Raw genomic sequence first — 17,099 nt, 5'->3', positions numbered from 1 at the left:
GCAACACCTGAACGCCAAGCAAAATTGACAGAGAACTACTCTGATTATGCATATTTAACCCAGAGGCTGATATTGGGTTTGAACATCTACATTTGTCAGGCCGCCAAGGGCACACCCTTCGACGAAAACTCAAGATCTTCACAATTTAACGTCGCAAAGGCCTCAAGATTACACTCACCAAATTTGAAGAGGATCAGATCAAAACTGTAGGAGGAGTTCGTTAAAGTACAACGTCTGGAAATTACGAAAAATGCACAAAATCTAGGAGGAAGTTCAAAATAGCTGACTTCCTGTTGTGTTTAGGGCTATGCTCTAAGATACTTTTTTGTAGGTATTGGGTCATTACATGTATGTACCAAATTTCATACCTGTACGTGAAACGTAGAGCCGGGGCAAAATGTGGGGGCAATAATTTACAGAATTTGCCCCAACCAATTTTGAAAACCATATCACACGTAAATTTTCACCACTTCTGAAGCGTGTGCAAATTTTCATGAGTTTTCGAGCATGTTTAGGCCCTCTAAAAAGTGATTATTTTAAGAGAAGAAGAAGAAGTAGAAGAACAATAAACAGAGCAAAAACAATAGGGTCCTCTCACCATCTGTGCTCGGGCCCTAATTAATTTTAATTAATTAGATATTTTTAAATAGACTACAGCAATTAAAAAAATTCAGAACCTCTAGTAAATTACATATTTTGTCTAGTTGTGTATTCGGAATCGTTATCTCTATTTTTAAAAATACATATATATTGATTCTCAATATGCTGTCGCAGATGGTGAATGATACTCACTCAGGGTCAGAGGTCACAGCAGGTCCATCACTGAGATCAGGGGGCAGAGGCATGGAGTTGTTACTCTTCATAGACACACAGCTGAATTCTGGAGATGGTCCATCACTGAGATCAGGGGGCAGAGGCATGGAGACGTTACTCTTCATGGACACACAGCTGAATCCTGGAGATGGTCCATCACTGAGATCAGGGGGAATAATCATGGAGTTGTTACTCTTCATGGACACACAGCTGAATCCTGGAGATGGTCCATCACTGAGATCAGGGGGAATAATCATGGAGTTGTTACTCTTCATAGACACACAGCTGAATTCTGGAGATGCTGCTCTCTGAGTGTGAACAAATGCCTCCTCTCTCTCCTCAGACACACTCATTTCACAGGTATGGTTGTCGTCCTCTCTCTCCTCATAGACACTCATTTTACAGGTACGTAGATGAGAAATTGGATTTCAAGCCTGTATGTGGCACACAAAAAAAAAGAATAATACACTGAATTTTGACAATTAATTTAAAAAGAAACTCTTGGGCTTTACAAGATTATTCTAATTTCAGAAACTTTCTGACCTGGACTGATTGTTTATTATGTGGTAAAGTTTTATATTTTCAATACTGATATTGTTTATGTACCTGTGTGTGAGTGGACTAGGGGTGGGCGATATGACGGTATTATCGTATCGACGATGTTTCGCAGTATAGCAATGTCGATTATAACAGTCTGTTTCGAGAGGATAATCGTCAATATCTGGAAAATATTACAAATATATTTCACATAGCCCTACAGTTATACACATATTTATTCACATGCAACAGCATGAATTAAGTATTTTCTATAGGCTAGTAGTTAGTATGGCAAATAGAAATAGAAAAATCAATAGAAATTCGATTCTTCTTGATAGCATTATTTAAGCACAAGGGAACACTTCTGCATGCACGCTGTTTTTTGTGCTGCGCACACATCCAAGGTGAGCAAAGAGCCGCCTCTCACATACACATACAATTATATCTCACAATTATCCTCTAGTTAATTTATAGCATCAAATAAACATGAATAAACATCAGAAGAATTGTTGTTTCAACCACGGAAAGACGCCAGTACACACCTTTTTTCAAGTTCAAAATATCGGTGGTTTAGTCTTAAACGGCCGAGAAAGTAAACTATGAAGGTAAATTAGTAGCAAAACTCGAGAGCACGTAGATGTGAATTTGAGAACTTGTACAAAAAATATTCGTACTTGTACGCAAACATTTACATTCACAGCTCCGATGTGAAAACCTGTAAAATAAAAATCTGAACTTGAATGCTGAGATTTGCACTCGCAGACAATAGACACAAACCTGTATTCGTAATTTGAAGCTGCAGACAAGCAGTCACAAATGTGAAAAATGCCATTCACATAAATACAATGACAGACACAAACTTGTAATACAAATTTGCACTTCTAACATTCAAATTCCCAGAACAGCCTCAAATTGGCACTTGCAACTTCTCAAATCTGTCACTGCAAGTTCAAATTTCGCGCCTTGACTTTTGCTACTCTTTACGCGATATATTAGATGCAAAACTGACTTGTGCACTTGCAACTCAGTGGTGGCGAGAGAGGAAGGGGGACAGGAGTGGGAGTGTTCAAAGGAGCCGTTTTATTGGTTGGCGCCTAGCCAATGAAATGGGACTTCTGTTATACGTGATGTCATGAAACCTGAAAACAGGATGACTAATCGATTCTCATCTTTACGAACCGATATCGATTCTTAAATCCCAAGAATCGATTAGTCATCCTGTTTTCAGTTGATGAATTAATGGAACATTGTAGCGTGCATCCCATCCAATAAACGCAATAATCTTTGTGCTGTGTTACTCATGATATGAAACAAAGTCTCAGATTTCAAATTACGTCCATTTTCTTACGAAATTCAAAAACATAACCGTTTTGGCGCTGTGGCGTGAGATCGCTCTGGCGCAGCTCAAGAGAAGCAGCAGCGCGGAGCCCACATTATCTTCTCTTCCGCCTTAATATTACCAGTTACAAAGTGAAATAAACAAGAATGAGCATCTGAAAGTTTGTTAAAAGATAGAGTACAACTTATCGAAATCCTTGTTGTCACATGGAATCGCTCAATCATTGTTTCAACCCAGGAAAGACGTCAGTGAACCAGCTTGTAAACAATGTCATGTAACGTCACATTTACCTCAGAAAAATATCCAGTGACCGGCATGAACTCGTTAGTCAGCTAGAAAAATTAACTCTAGAGATGAGCATTTTGCTAAATACATGCACCATATTACATATTCATTATAATTTATGTTCTTTAATATTTAATGCATGTTTTGAATAAATCTGGCAAGTTTTTATGACAGCCACCATTTAAATGTTTATTTTCAATATAACTTTATTATTAGAAAAATAAATAAAAGTGTAATTTAAGTGTTTGTATACAAATCAGTAAATCTTTACCTTCAATATTAGGCTATAGTAGGCTAATGAAGCCATTTTAATGATACAACTGACTCCCATAGTTTACAGCATTGGTTAAGAGATTTGTTTTCCTTGAGAAAATTTGCCATGTATTGTACCTGATTTTTTTTTTTTTTTACTCAAAATCTTTTTCAAATAAATGCTGCTCTTTTGACTGTTCTGTTCAAACATTCCTGAATTTTTTTCACGATTTACACGCTGACGACTGGATAACTTTGTTCAAAAGTAGCTATTTAAAAAATCATACTGACCCCAAAGTTTTGAACGGTAATGTATTGCATATATTTTTTACATGACTGTGAATAAATTAAATGATTCGAAAGATATGACTTGTAACGTACTACTTCGACTTTCAACAAGTGCAATTATTTTGCATGTATTGTGGCAAATGCAAAGTCGAACCAAACTAATCTTGTTTGTTAAGACCACAGGTATTTTACAACACATCTTTGTATTGTCCGCAGTATGCCCACACTTTTCCCAGTGCACCCACAGTATGCCCACACTTAACACAATGTACCCACAGTATACCCACACTTAACACAATGTACCCACAGTATACCCACACTTAACCCAATGTACCCACAGTATGCCCACACTTAACACAATGTACCCACAGTATGCCCACACTTAACCCACTGTACCCACAGTATACCCACACTTAACCCAATGTACCCAGAGTATACCCACACTTAACCCACTGTACCCACAGTATGCCCACACTTAACCCAATGTACCCACAGTATGCCCACACTTAACCCACTGTACCCACAGTATGCCCACACTTAACCCAATGTACCCAGAGTATACCCACACTTAACCCACTGTACCCACAGTATACCCACACTTAACCCAATGTACCCAGAGTATACCCACACTTAACCCAATGTACCCACAGTATGCCTACACTTAACCCAATGTACCCACAGTATGCCCACACTTAACCCACTGTACCCACAGTATACCCACACTTAACACAATGTACCCAGAGTATACCCACACTTAACCCAATGTACCCACAGTATGCCCACACTTAACCCAATGTACCCACAGTATGCCCACACTTAACCCACTGTACCCACAGTATACCCACACTTAACCCAATGTACCCAGAGTATACCCACACTTAACCCAATGTACCCACAGTATGCCCACACTTAACCCACTGTACCCACAGTATACCCACACTTAACCCAATGTACCCAGAGTATACCCACACTTAACCCAATGTACCCACAGTATGCCCACACTTAACAATGTACCCACAGTATACCCACACTTAACCCAATGTACCCACAGTATACCCACACTTAACCCAATGTACCCACAGTATACCCACACTTAACCCAATGTACCCACAGTATGCCCACACTTAACCCACTGTACCCACAGTATGCCCACACTTAACCCACTGTACCCACAGTATACCCACACTTTGCCCACCGCATGGGGACCCACTCGGTCCCATAGTGTGGGGCCCACATGTGCCCCGCATTTCACGCCGGTATCTGAGCCCCGCAATGGCCCCACATGGGCCCCTTATAAGGGTTTGCTGTGGGCCCACAACTGGCCCCATGGGGGCCCACTCTACTTACTGTGGGCCTGCCCACAGTCATCCCACACTTTGGGCTGTCCCACTGGGGCCCCACCTGGGTCCCAAAGTGTGGGGCCCACACGTGCCTAACATTTCACGCCGGTATCTGGGCCCACAGTGGGCTGCCCACAATGGCCCCACATGGGCCCCTATAAGGGTTTGCTGTGGGCCCACAACTGGCCCCATGGGGGCCCACTCTACTTACTGTGAACCTGCCCACAGTCAGCCCACACTTTTGGGCTGTCCCACTGGGGTCCCACTGGGGCCCCACCTGGGTCCCACCTGGGTCCCAAAGTATGGGGCCCACACGTGCCCTGCATTTCACGCCGGTATCTGGGCCCACAGTGGGCTGCCCACAAGGAACCCATTCGGGCCCCATGTTTGCTGGGATAGCCTGTACAGAAAAGTCAATGAGCCCAGAATATGACGAAAGAAAGCAAATATGTGTTTAGTGCAAATAAACCTGTTGCCTGCAGTTTTATCAATGATAAAAAATAGCGTGTTTTTTTTATTTTTATAACTGTTGGTCCATTAAGCCTCATGAAGCATTTTCTTGGTTTTCTATGAGGGAAATGCTTAACGTACAATTAAACGCGTTGCGTTCATATTATGTGCTCATTTGCTTTTCTATGCTATTGTTAGGCATGGTGTTTCCTGAGTTTGGTCTTTAGATAACACTGTCTTAATTAAATGCGTTGCGTTCATATTCTGTGCTGATCTGCTTTTCTGTACATAGTATGCATTATTAGTATGGTGTTGTTTACTGAGTTTGATAGTATAATTTATTTATTTTAATATCAGTCTAATGCATTAAGCCATGTTAGCGTTTCAGATCTTTATTTTTTAGTGCAACAATAAATATACAAAGATTTGTACATGCATATACAGCTCACAACAAGTTTAGCGTTTCAGATCATATTCAGATCATTCACGAGGACGCGGGTTTCGTGACATCATCACGTATAACAGAAGTCCCATTTCATTGGCTAGGCGCCAACCAATAAAACGGCTCCTTTGAACACTCCCACTCCCGTCCCCCTTCCTCTCTCGCCACCACTGAGTTGCAAGTGCACAAGTCAGTTTTGCATCTAATATATCGCATAAAGAGTAGCAAAAGTCAAGGCGCGAAATTTGAAGTTGCAGTGACAGATTTGAGAAGTTGCAAGTGCCAATTTGAGGCTGTACTGCGAATTTTAATGTTAGAAGAAGTGCAAATTTGTATTACAAGTTTGTGTCTGTCATTGTGTTTATGTGAATGGCATTTTACACATTTGTGACTGCTTGTCTGCAGCTTCAAATTCCGAATACAGGTTTGTGTCTATTGTCTGCGAGTGCAAATCTCAGCGTTCAAGTTCAGATTTTTATTTTACAGGTTTTCACATCGGAGCTGGGAATGTAAATGTTTGCGTACAAGTACGAATATTTATTGTACAAGTTCTCGAATTTTGCTACTAATTTACCTTCATAGTAAACCAGTAGGCCTGTCTATTGAATCAGTGGATTGACAGCCTATACTCGCTGCCACCATTAATGTTGATCAAATCCTTACTTTGTAATTGTGTAATTTTTTCTGGATTTCTTGATCTTTATGATTTTATTACTATTAGACTATTAGATTGAAAGGCTTTGACTGATTATATTCTCAGTCTAAAATATTTTGCTCTTACGTGTTTCCATAGTCCCATTTTTTAGTTTTGTTTATTATTATTTTCAGGTAACAGCATACACCTACACTCATCATCAAGTTTTGCAGCACAGGTCATGTCAGCCTCGGCTGCTTTATTTGGACTCTTTCAGGCGTGGCTGGAGTTTACTTTTGACAAATAGGCTAACCTTCGAGTCATTGTTCGATGTGAGACAAACTTAGGCTACATAGCAAAATAACGTTGCAATTGCGCTTTGTGGATTAACAATATATTCACGTATGGTTTATTTAAAGTCAAACTGAACCACGACCGATGCTATTTTGACCAGGATTTCAAATAAAATATTGTTACAGTTTCCACCGTGAAGTAGCGATCACCTTTAGCGTGTTTGAGTTCGACGTGTTAGATGCAAATGCTCTATCTTGATATAACATTGATTTTACTGATAATTATATTGATAGGCCTATAGCTATTAAACGTTTTAAAGTTACCGGGACGAAGCAATTTCTGATCTAGAATTCTCTGAAATGGCGTATATTTGTCTGATTCGTTTGACGTGTATCCATTTTCATAAGTGCTAACAGGTTACCGTTTCCACCGTGAAGTTAGCTAACAATTAGCTTTGACGTGTTTGATCGATATATTTACACGGAAATGCTCTATATATAGGTAGGTTTTATTGATAATGCTATTGGTATTATAGATATAAAACGTTTCAACAAACTTACCGTGACATATGAGGACATTTCTGTTCTTGAATTCTCTGAAATGGCGTGTTTGTCTGAATCGACCGCTTTCGGTTTCACTCTCTGAAACTCGACTGAACGTGATGACGTTGAGCTACGTGCTCTCTACGTATTCTACTGCAACTGCACTGAACTAGAGACTAGAAGTGCCACTTAAAATGAAATAAAGAAGTGAGTACTTATTCATTTCAAATGTAAAAATTAACTTTAATATGTAGCTATTTCTTACTACATCAAGCAGGTCTACATGTAGGCTAAATATCGCCATAGCTGGATTGTGACCTCAGTGAATCAGAATACTAGCCTGGCAAGCCACACCTACATCAAGATATTAGGTCTGGCATACCTCAATCCGAGGGGCGGGATAAACGGTTGTTTATCTATTGTTGTGGCCTATAGAAATCACGCGGAACCGTCACAACTCTGCCGTCATTATGTTAAGCCCGCCCACCAACTCTGTACACGATGTGATTGGCCTGACCAGAGTTTGGTTTTTCCAGCTCGAATGTCAAAGGAGAGTTGCTAGACCACACTTTGCAGCAAAATATTTTTTTCTGCCGCTAGGGTGCGTCTAGATTTCTAGGTTATGAGAATACAGACCTATTGGTTTAATATAACAACACAAAGGACAAAAATGTGAAACACTTCTCATCACAGATACTGTATATCAAACGGATCCACAGGGCAGAATCGTCCTAAAACACTCAGTGAATCAGCGGTTAAAAACAGCGTCTGAAACAGTGAGCCGTATATTAACAGGACTGTGTGACAACAGTATAAAACAGTCTCAGTCAGGACGCACCTGAAATACAAATGTGACAAGAGCACAAACACAAACAAGATAGAAAAACTATTTCTAATGAACCAAGAGCCAGAGAAAATATTAGAGACACTCAACCTGTCACATATACATCAAAGAATCATGGAAAAAATAATGTATCACAATTTCCACAAAAATGTTAAGCTTTCAAGTTTTAAACATTGATAATTTTTTTAATAACTGATCATCCAATCAGAATGATTTCTGAAGGATCATGTGACTGAAAACTGGAGTAATAATGGCGAAAATTCAGCTTAGATCACAGGAATAAATTGTATTTAGGCTACATTACAATATATTCATTTTTCAATTAGAATTTTTAACAGGTTTTTTATTGCAATATATTATAAAAATAAATAAATATCTCACAATCTTACTGTTTGTACGGTATTCTTAATTATTCTGAACGTCTGACTTGTAGTGTATATTAATAATTGTCTGCCTACAGCTAGTGTGCTCCAGGTGGTCGCTAGGTGTTTGTATAGCGTTTTGTATAGTAACTAGGGAATTGTCAGGCAGTTGCTGAGTGGTTAATAGGGTTTTCTGGGTGGTTGCTAGGCTGTTTCTAAGCAGATTGGTCACTTATATGGTTGATGTATCTATGTAAAAACTTAATACAAAATGATCATAAAATAAATCACAGAGGTAGAATCTTAAATTCGGTTTAATTCTGCCTTTATTTATCTTCAACATGAGCCTGGTATTTAAGATGTTGATTTTCATCCACATATTTCCTAATGTACCAACAGGAGATCCTCGCTTTCATATTTTCTTCAACAACGAAATCCAGAGCAGCCTGAAGAAGAAAAGAAGTAGATGATTGAGTTGCAGCAGAAACAGCAGAACTTGAGTAAGTGAGGGAGTTTAAAGCGGTTTGACCTTCGCCAGGTGTGCAGCAACACCTTTACCCCTGTGAGATTGAGGGACCTCAGTAGACATCAACTCCACCAGCTGATCATGTGTGATAGTGTACTTCAGCACTGCACTACTCGCTGCTCCTGCTCACACCACAGACAGACAGGGGGATATTGTTATCTGATGCAGGCTGTCTTATAACCTAGAGTGCTGCGTATCTAGTGGACATCAGCGAAAGTGAATCAGCTGTTTTGATACTCGGTTTGAGACTGAATGAATAACGTTATTTTCTCTTACCGTCGCAGTCGAGAGTGATTGTGAAGCGCTGATTCTGTCTGTCGTGAATCACAGTCAGATTCGAGACATCCGTATATGACCCACAACATGTGTGTTTGTGGAGTCGTTGACTGTTCTTGTATCGTTGAGTGAACCGAAACATACAGTTTACAGACAGTAAGTGTCGCGCCCATAGACTGTAAAAAATAGGTCGCGCCATGATGTGACGTCCCCAAACAGTGTGTATTAACAGCAGCAGAGGGCGCTGTGATCATGTGTATTCCTCTCACATCTGAGCTAGATCATCATATAAAGTGATCTTTTCAGGAGAAAGTATTGATTGCTATACTTTCAATGGATAGACAAAAAAAATCACATTTAAAATACACGACGGTTCTTCCCCGTGGTATAGAAAATTGTAGCCTATCGAATACTGATACTTTTCAAGCTATCTTATCGAAGTTAAATTCCAGTATCTGACAACACTTGGGAACCACCATTTTGTTTATTTATTTTTTCAAAGGGTGTAGTGACTAAAAGATTTTGGGAAACACATAGATAGATAGATAGATAGATATTAAACATCCACAATCTTGCTGATTTATTTATTAAATTCTCTTATTGTAGCACTACAGCACAGTGACACATCTACACTTTTACACAGTGTTGTCCTTCAGTCTTCAGACATCTCCAGCTCCACAGCTGCAGTGTTTCTGACTCCTGCTGCCATGATGGAGAAGAACAGGTTTGGGAAGAGAGATCTGGCATAGAGAGCTGCTTTAGGGATGAAGGAGCGGGACATTAAAATCTCCTTCTTCTTGCTACTCAGAGTCTTCAGGATCTCAGTGGCCATTTCTTCAGCGTTCACACCAAAGGACTTCGCTTTGAGGTCTGCAGTTTCCAGTCCAGAAGCAGGAGAATATAGTGGACAATGCAAACAAACAAGAAAGATGTTATGAGCTACAAACCGTGATCTTTACATTATGAACTGACGGTGACGTTCACTCACGTGTCCACATGGGTTTTGCTGTGTCCTTGTCCTTTGAGTTTGTGTCTGGAGTTTTTATGAAGGTGTGGTTGACGGTGCTGACGGTTATCCCATATTCCTGAACCTCAGCCCGCATACACTCAAAGAAAGCCTGAACGGCATGCTTGGACGCCGCATCTGACAATGCAGAATGTCTAATGGCGCTTTTCCACGGCATGGTACGGCTCAGTACGGTTCGGCTCGCTTTAGCTCGGTTGCTTTTCCACTGCAGTTAGTACTGCTTCAAAGTGGGTGGGATTATGACTGATCGTTATAGTTTATCCGCTCCTCGGCCACCAACAAGAGGAACGTCTGCGCTTCTCGTCCACTGAACAAGATTCCAAATCTTTTTTGGAAGTTTTTTTTCTTCAAGCAAGTCAAGCAAGTAGTTTTAAAACAGCTGCTACAGCGGTGGCTGTTACTGGCTATTTAAATCTAGCGGGTTTGATGTCTCGCAAATACAATGACGCTGGTAGTGACGATTCTGTCTGACCAATCAGTGGTCTGTAGTGTTTTTACGTCGCATTTTAGTATCGGTACGGTACGCTTGGAACCTCAGCAGAGGTGGTACCATTTAAAGCGAGCCGAAGCGAGCCGTACCGCACCATGCAGTGGAAAAGCGCCACAAGTGAGCCGTACCGAGCCGAGCCGTACCGTACCATGCAGTGGAAAAGCGCCACAAGTGAGCCGTACCGAGCCGAGCCGTACCGTACCATGCAGTGGAAAAGCGCCAAAAGTGAGCCGTACCGAGCCGAGCCGTACCGTACCATGCAGTGGAAAAGCGCCACAATTGAGCCGTACCGAGCCGAGCCGTACCGTACCATGCAGTGGAAAAGCGCCACAAGCGAGCCGTACCGTACTATACAGTAGAAAAGCACAAAAGCGTACCGTACCGAACCGAACCGTACCGTACTATGCAGTGGTAAAGCACCATAACACTGACAAAGATATCTAAATATTCAGCATTGATTTATACTGCTGATTAACTGTATGAACATTAAAGGAATTGTTCACCCAAAAGTAAAACTCATGTCATTTCAAACTCATACGTTTTGTGTTTTCCGTAGAGCAGTTGATTTAATTTATCTTTAAGCTGGAAAAGAGCTGCATGAACATTATTCAAACTTTCTCCTGATGCGTTTCATTCAGAAAATAACAGCATGCGTGTTTGGAGTGACATGAATATGAGTAAATGATGAAATAATTGATCCCTTTAAAACTCACAGGTGGCGCGGAAGGGCACCGTCAGTTTCCCCTGAATGCTGTTGACTAGAAGAATGTGACCCGTTCTTCTGGATACCAGCGACGGAAGAACACCTGTGACCAGGAATGAAATCAGTTTAAAATGCTTGAACACAACTGAGAGTTATGGTTGACAGCTGTGTTGGAGTTACATTTTACCCTTAACCAGTGTGACGGGCCCAAAGTAGTTTACATCCATGACAATCCTGTCCATCTGGAGGGACAGACTGTGTACAGGAGCCTTCACCTTCATGCTGGTGTTGAAGACGAGGACATCCAGACAGCCGTAACACTCCAGGATCTCAGAGATGATCTCAGGAACGCTCTCCATGTTACTGAAGTCCAGCTCCACCAGTTTGGGTGGAAACGTCTAAGCAGTAAAGTTAGAATTGAACTAAGTCACCCCACATATTACAACCACAGTCTTAACAAAAAATATTGCTGCTGAATATTTCAGACAATGCTCTTTCATATTGTTAATGGTAATTCTGCACTCACAAGTGTTGGATCTGATTCACTCATCAGATGTTCAGCAAAAGTTTCCAACTTTTCCCAGTTATTTCCACAAAGGATCAGTCTGGCTCCACCAGTATGGAAGAGTTTTGCACATTCTAAAATGACCACAATGTAAAAACAACAACAACAACAACAACAACAAAAAATGGTTCAACCGATCAATATGCAATTCATCTACACACATATATGATCATGGTTCATCACAGTCTCACAAGGATGTTTATTTTACATTTTCATGTTCTCATTATATATGTCTCAATATACTGGATAACATATCCCACACTTTTTTAAAGATAAAATTATTTCAATTAACACATTGTGTTCATATTAAATTGTTTCTCTACTTTTGTTTGAGCTGAGCTTGATGCCATTCTTACCTTGCTATTTTTGTTTTAATTGAAATGAATGTATACATTTTTCTTATATATGTCCTCAACATCTATTTCCCATCCTGTTTTTCTTCGTCAGGGTTTGAGTCTGTTTCTGTTTCATTTTGGTCACATGTTCATTTCAGTTCCCTGTGTTCATTTCCTCATTTGTTGTCATGGTGTTGTGCACCTGATTCTTGTTCAGTGCGTTATTAGCCTTGTGTCTGTTTATATGCCCTCAGTTTGTTTAGTCTTTGTTCAGTATAGACTTTACATAGAATAAAGCTGTTTCTTTGTTGTTTGTTTTCCTCTCCCAATTTGATTCCCTTTCATTTGTTTTCCTAGTGAAGAAAAATGATTTGCTAGTTAAAAGCGATCCACGTCCTCTCCTCCTTTGTAACCACAGCAACAAAAGTGTGACAGAACACCGAACCTGTCGATATGGGTATGGATCGCTACCCAGCGCCTTACTTCCATACAAAGGATTCATTAATGGATTTAATCCAGGTAGGTTGTCCTCTGGAACAGCATAGGAATTCGTGGACATGTGCCATCATGTACCCTGGAACGACGACACACTCAAGACCTGTTTTTGGAGTGGGCTTGACGACCACCTCCTGATGATGATGCCGTGGGAGTTGGAAGTCCAGCTGTTCACTACAGCAGTAAAATGAGTACGTGCTGTGGATGGTTCCTCCATGACCATTGGTGTTTGAAGACAATGGGTCTCATTCATGAAACACGTGCAGAACGAATTTTTGTGTAAATCGTGTGTAAAGTGGTTCTGGCGTAAATTTTCGGATTCATTAAAATGTTCGTATTTTCCAAATGTTAGTTGGTAAGAAAGAAATCTACACCTGCTCCCAGCCACGCGTAAATAGTGCGCTTAACACCCGAACGTTTTGCTCATTAACCTCCTGAGACCCGAGAGTTTTCCTGGTGTGCATTTTATAATTGTTCTTGCTATTTGGGATAAGTAGGACCTAATAAGTATAATTAAAATTTGTTTTTGTACACGATGTAGTTTTTGCATAAAATGATGTCCTCATGCGAGGACAGTGGGTCTATCAACTTTAATAAGGCTGCATTTTAATTCACCTTAATCGGGTACATATTTACACAGCATTTTGAAAAAATATTATAGGCTATATAGTAATTACATACGGTTTTTCTTTTTACTTTTATTATGAGAGCCAGTAATAGCATCTGAGGTGGTGGTCCTTCTCCCGTTTGAATACGATTTTTCCTAATTAAGTGAACTAATTCATTTTTTGCTGTCATGCTTAATGTCGAACCATTTTCTTCTCACGACTGTTCGATTAACAGATGAAACTCCATTGACTGCATATGTAATATGCTGCCAAGCTTCCTTTTTTAGGACCCGATACGCCACTATATAGCCTACGCTTGAAAATAAATGTGGCGTTTTGAATGAACTTCTGATAATAAAACTTTAATTTCTGCATAATTTTTGATTTTTCATTCGCATGCATGTCATAATATGATGCCCATATATAGTTGTCAGTCGGATTTAATGGGCGGGATTTATGGTAATTGAGAATGACCGTGCACGCGCGTCCCATTTACGACTGATTGGAATTCATTAACACACACACATTTCACTATCACATCTGACGTTTACGAAGTATTTGTGAATCAGGAGAAGAGTTTTCGGGAAGGTCTCTTTACGCGCAAATCACTCACATATTTACTCGTATATTTACGAATGTTTCATGAATGAGACCCACTGCCAATACCATCAGTTCCTTGCAAACTCCTCACATTCCAGGGTCTGTCTAGTCAGAGGACGTCCCCACACTCAGGCCCTCCAAGAACAAAGAGTACGAGCCAACAACAGAGCTGATGACTTCTGCGAATCCAGAGCCTGAGCTCATGCCCATCAGGGACCTTCCAGAAGAGGGTCTAGAGCCAGAAGCCATTTTCACCATAGAGCCAGAGCCTGCTAGCTTGAGGAGCTAGAGCCGGTTGCAACATACATTGCGGAGGGAGTCCTGGTCGATTTGGACCGCCAGGCGGAGGATTTCTTCCCAGCTGTAAGCTCTTTTACAGTTTGAGGTCATCCACTATATCCAGTCTAATAGACCAATTCCACCACCTTGTTCCACCCAGCTGTCAAGCTCCTTCGTCTACACTAGTTCTGTCTGGCTTCCTGGTCCCTTCGTCTCTGCTGGTTCTGCCAAGCTGCTGAGCTCCTTCGTTCCACTTAGTATCCTGGTCCCACCCACTCCACGCATTCCCTTCTGTTTCATGGCTCCACCCCCTCCTCTGGTACCATCTCTGGAACCCACTGGCTGGGGTGAGGGTAATATCTTCCCTTTGGTCTGTCAGTTTCCCTTCCATGTTTGTCACATGTTCATTTCAGTGCCTTTTGTTCATTTCCTCACCTGTTGGCATGGTAACTGATTGTGTTGTGCACCTGTTTCATGTTCAGTTCGTTATTAGCCTGTATATATATATATGTCCCTAGTTTGTTTAGTCTTAATATAGTGTTGTCTTTACTTAGGGTAAAGCTGTGTTGTTGTTTGTTTTGCTCTCCCAGTTTTATTCCTCTTTCGTTTGTTTTTCTAGCAAATAACAGCGATCTGCAAAATAAAAGCTATCCGCCTCCTCTCCTTTGTCCACTTGCACCAAAAAAAATATTACAGAATTCGGTATGAAAAGATTTCAAAAGAAGGTTAAATATCCTCATATACAACTCTCAATCCCTCAATGAGCAATGGCTAACTTTAGCTCACTATTTTTATCCTGCTAAATTTTCCTGCCAAATTGTAAGTAATACAGTTAAGATCATATTTCTATATTTACACATTTCTGATTTACCCTTTTATTGAACTACTTCCTTAAATTACAATAGAGACATATTCATTTTAAAGTACTGCATGACAGGAATGATCCAGTTGTTCTGAAAAAGCATCACCATTTCCGAGTGTTGAGAGTGAATCCGTAATCAGCACCACTTTGTTCTTCACAGTTGTCTTGGCTAAATGCCTGAGTATCAGACTGTAGAGATAAAAGACACCAGCTGCGACCACCACCACTGAGAGCACAGGCCAAACTGAGGTCACATCCAGCCTCTGAAACAGACATTAAAACAATGCAAATTAATTATTATTGTTTACAAGAATTATTCCATCAAAATAAAAAATATTTTAATATTTGCTCACTCTAACGTCATTTCAAACCAGTATGACTTCTTTTCTGCAAAACACATAATATTCTACAGTTTCGATGACTATTTTGAAGAATGTCCTGTAATGGGATTTCACAAAAGTTTCAAAATGGTCAAAAACACTATCAATAGTCCATTTGACATGCATTCTGTATTTTGTGTTCAACAGAAGAAAGAAAGTCATTCAGGTTTGACACTTTAAATACGTTTGCTTTAATGCTTTAAAAATAAAACATAATGTCTTACCATGATATCAGTTATACCCATGGTGTTTCAGTAATGTTAGATCTTAAACAAAGGGAAAAGAATATACATTAATAAGAATTAAAGCCATTTATAAAGTCATGGATTGACTTAAATCTTGACTGAATCTTGACAACCCATAACAGGACAAAGTATAATCTATGAAACCGGATTATAATTGAATTTACTGCATTTTGCCTTTGATACTTTACTTTATATTAAACAATACCAGTAGTAAAGTCACAAAGTGAATCTCTCTAAAGTCTATCATGGAAGCTCTGTGTTCAAACATTTTCTCCATGTTGAGAAAAGCTCTAAATATATTCCAGCCTAGAATTAGCCAAGAATTCCCAGCCTACATTTGAATAACTGCAGAACTGACTAAGAAACAACAGCAAAATAAAAATCAATACAAATAATTTCTGGTCATCAACAACACTGAGTTAACATATTTTGAACAGAGAACATCAAATCAGCACAAAAGGACACAGTCACAGTCAATAGAGCTCACATTGTTCTTCATCACTTACCACTAAAACGAGTCTTTAATCGTGTTCTTTAGGATTATATGAATCAGTGTTAGTGATCGTCAGCTCACTTGCACAGCTCTAAACACACACTGCACGGTTTGAGTGCTTTTAATAGCGCACAGCTGAAGCTGTCGTGTGTTGTATATAGCAGCATGGGAAACTGTTGTTCAGTTTAGAAGTAAAGCTTTAAATAGGTTGAGTCTTTGATTATTTATTATTTATTATTCTTCCTCAGAAAAGTGAAATTCACCATGATTTTAGAACAAAACTGAGCAATTAATTATCCAGGGTATATGTACAAAGGCTTAAAGTCCCATATAATTTAAACTAATAATAATTTGGAGAACAACTGGAAGAAAATCTCATATATAATGTGTTTGCATTCTTACATATCAGACTGAGACACCAGTAACCAGTTTAAACTTATGAGTCTTTATTTCTGTCTTTGAGGAATGTAGTATCACCAATATGTTCTTAATCCTAAAATCACTGGAGGGAAAAGTGTAGCAGTCAACTTTGATCATGTGCATATTTGTTAATATGTGCATATAAGAAAATCGCAATGATTTATATTCTATGTTTTACATTATAAGTTACTGCATCCAGAATTATAACGAGCTATTTTAGGAAAATAAATAATAATTAAAACTCTAATATTATGGTGAAAGACAAATTATTCCAACATGAGTTTCATATACGATTCTAAAGGAACAACTAGGGAATAAACATTTGTTTTTCAGTGTTTGGAAAATTACACTTAGCCAAAAATAAATACTGTAT

At 39.6% G+C, this 17,099-nt stretch overlaps 2 protein-coding genes across 3 annotated transcripts in view; both read right to left on the bottom strand.

Moving 5' to 3' along the window:
• LOC143738644 (NACHT, LRR and PYD domains-containing protein 3-like) overlaps positions 1–7,601 on the bottom strand; it is a 78,318-nt gene extending 70,717 nt beyond the window's left edge. The window contains exons 1-2 of one of the 2 annotated variants that reach the window (XM_077230685.1): positions 7,235–7,601; positions 793–1,247 (exon numbers count right to left, since the gene is read on the bottom strand). In XM_077230685.1, coding sequence (XP_077086800.1) covers positions 793–1,211 — 419 coding nt within the window. In that variant the 5' untranslated portion in view covers positions 1,212–1,247; positions 7,235–7,601. Of the gene's footprint in view, positions 1–792; positions 1,248–7,234 lie in introns of those variants that run through there. The other variant, XM_077230686.1, reaches the window with a different exon arrangement.
• A 2,088-nt stretch (positions 7,602–9,689) lies between these two features.
• On the bottom strand, positions 9,690–16,423 carry dhrs7ca (dehydrogenase/reductase (SDR family) member 7Ca). The gene is made up of 8 exons (XM_077230753.1): positions 16,320–16,423; positions 15,793–15,834; positions 15,295–15,451; positions 11,971–12,083; positions 11,632–11,842; positions 11,455–11,547; positions 10,213–10,368; positions 9,690–10,094 (listed from the first exon to the last, which is right to left on the bottom strand). The coding sequence occupies exons 2-8, from the start codon at positions 15,811–15,813 to the stop codon at positions 9,877–9,879; spliced, it is 969 nt and encodes a 322-aa protein (XP_077086868.1). The 5' UTR covers positions 15,814–15,834; positions 16,320–16,423; the 3' UTR covers positions 9,690–9,876.
• Positions 16,424–17,099: the final 676 nt, after the last annotated feature.

The sequence above is a fragment of the Siphateles boraxobius genome, unplaced genomic scaffold (genome assembly GCF_051911475.1).
Source record: "Siphateles boraxobius isolate OS27281-9 unplaced genomic scaffold, OSU_SipBor_1 15, whole genome shotgun sequence".
Classification (NCBI taxonomy): domain Eukaryota; kingdom Metazoa; phylum Chordata; class Actinopteri; order Cypriniformes; family Leuciscidae; genus Siphateles; species Siphateles boraxobius.
Note: the sequence above shows the minus strand (reverse complement) of the source record. Positions and strands in the feature narration are given on the sequence as shown.

Excerpts from the sequence above, each read along its gene's own strand:
- dhrs7ca (XM_077230753.1), bottom strand. The coding sequence starts at position 15,813 with ATGGGTATAACTGATATCATG. Across the intron at positions 15,452-15,792 it reads TGGGTATAACTGATATCATG|AGGCTGGATGTGACCTCAGT; the intron begins GTAAGACATTAT and ends TGTCTGTTTCAG. Across the intron at positions 10,369-11,454 it reads GGTGCCCTTCCGCGCCACCT|ATGCGGCGTCCAAGCATGCC; the intron begins GTGAGTTTTAAA and ends CTGCATTGTCAG.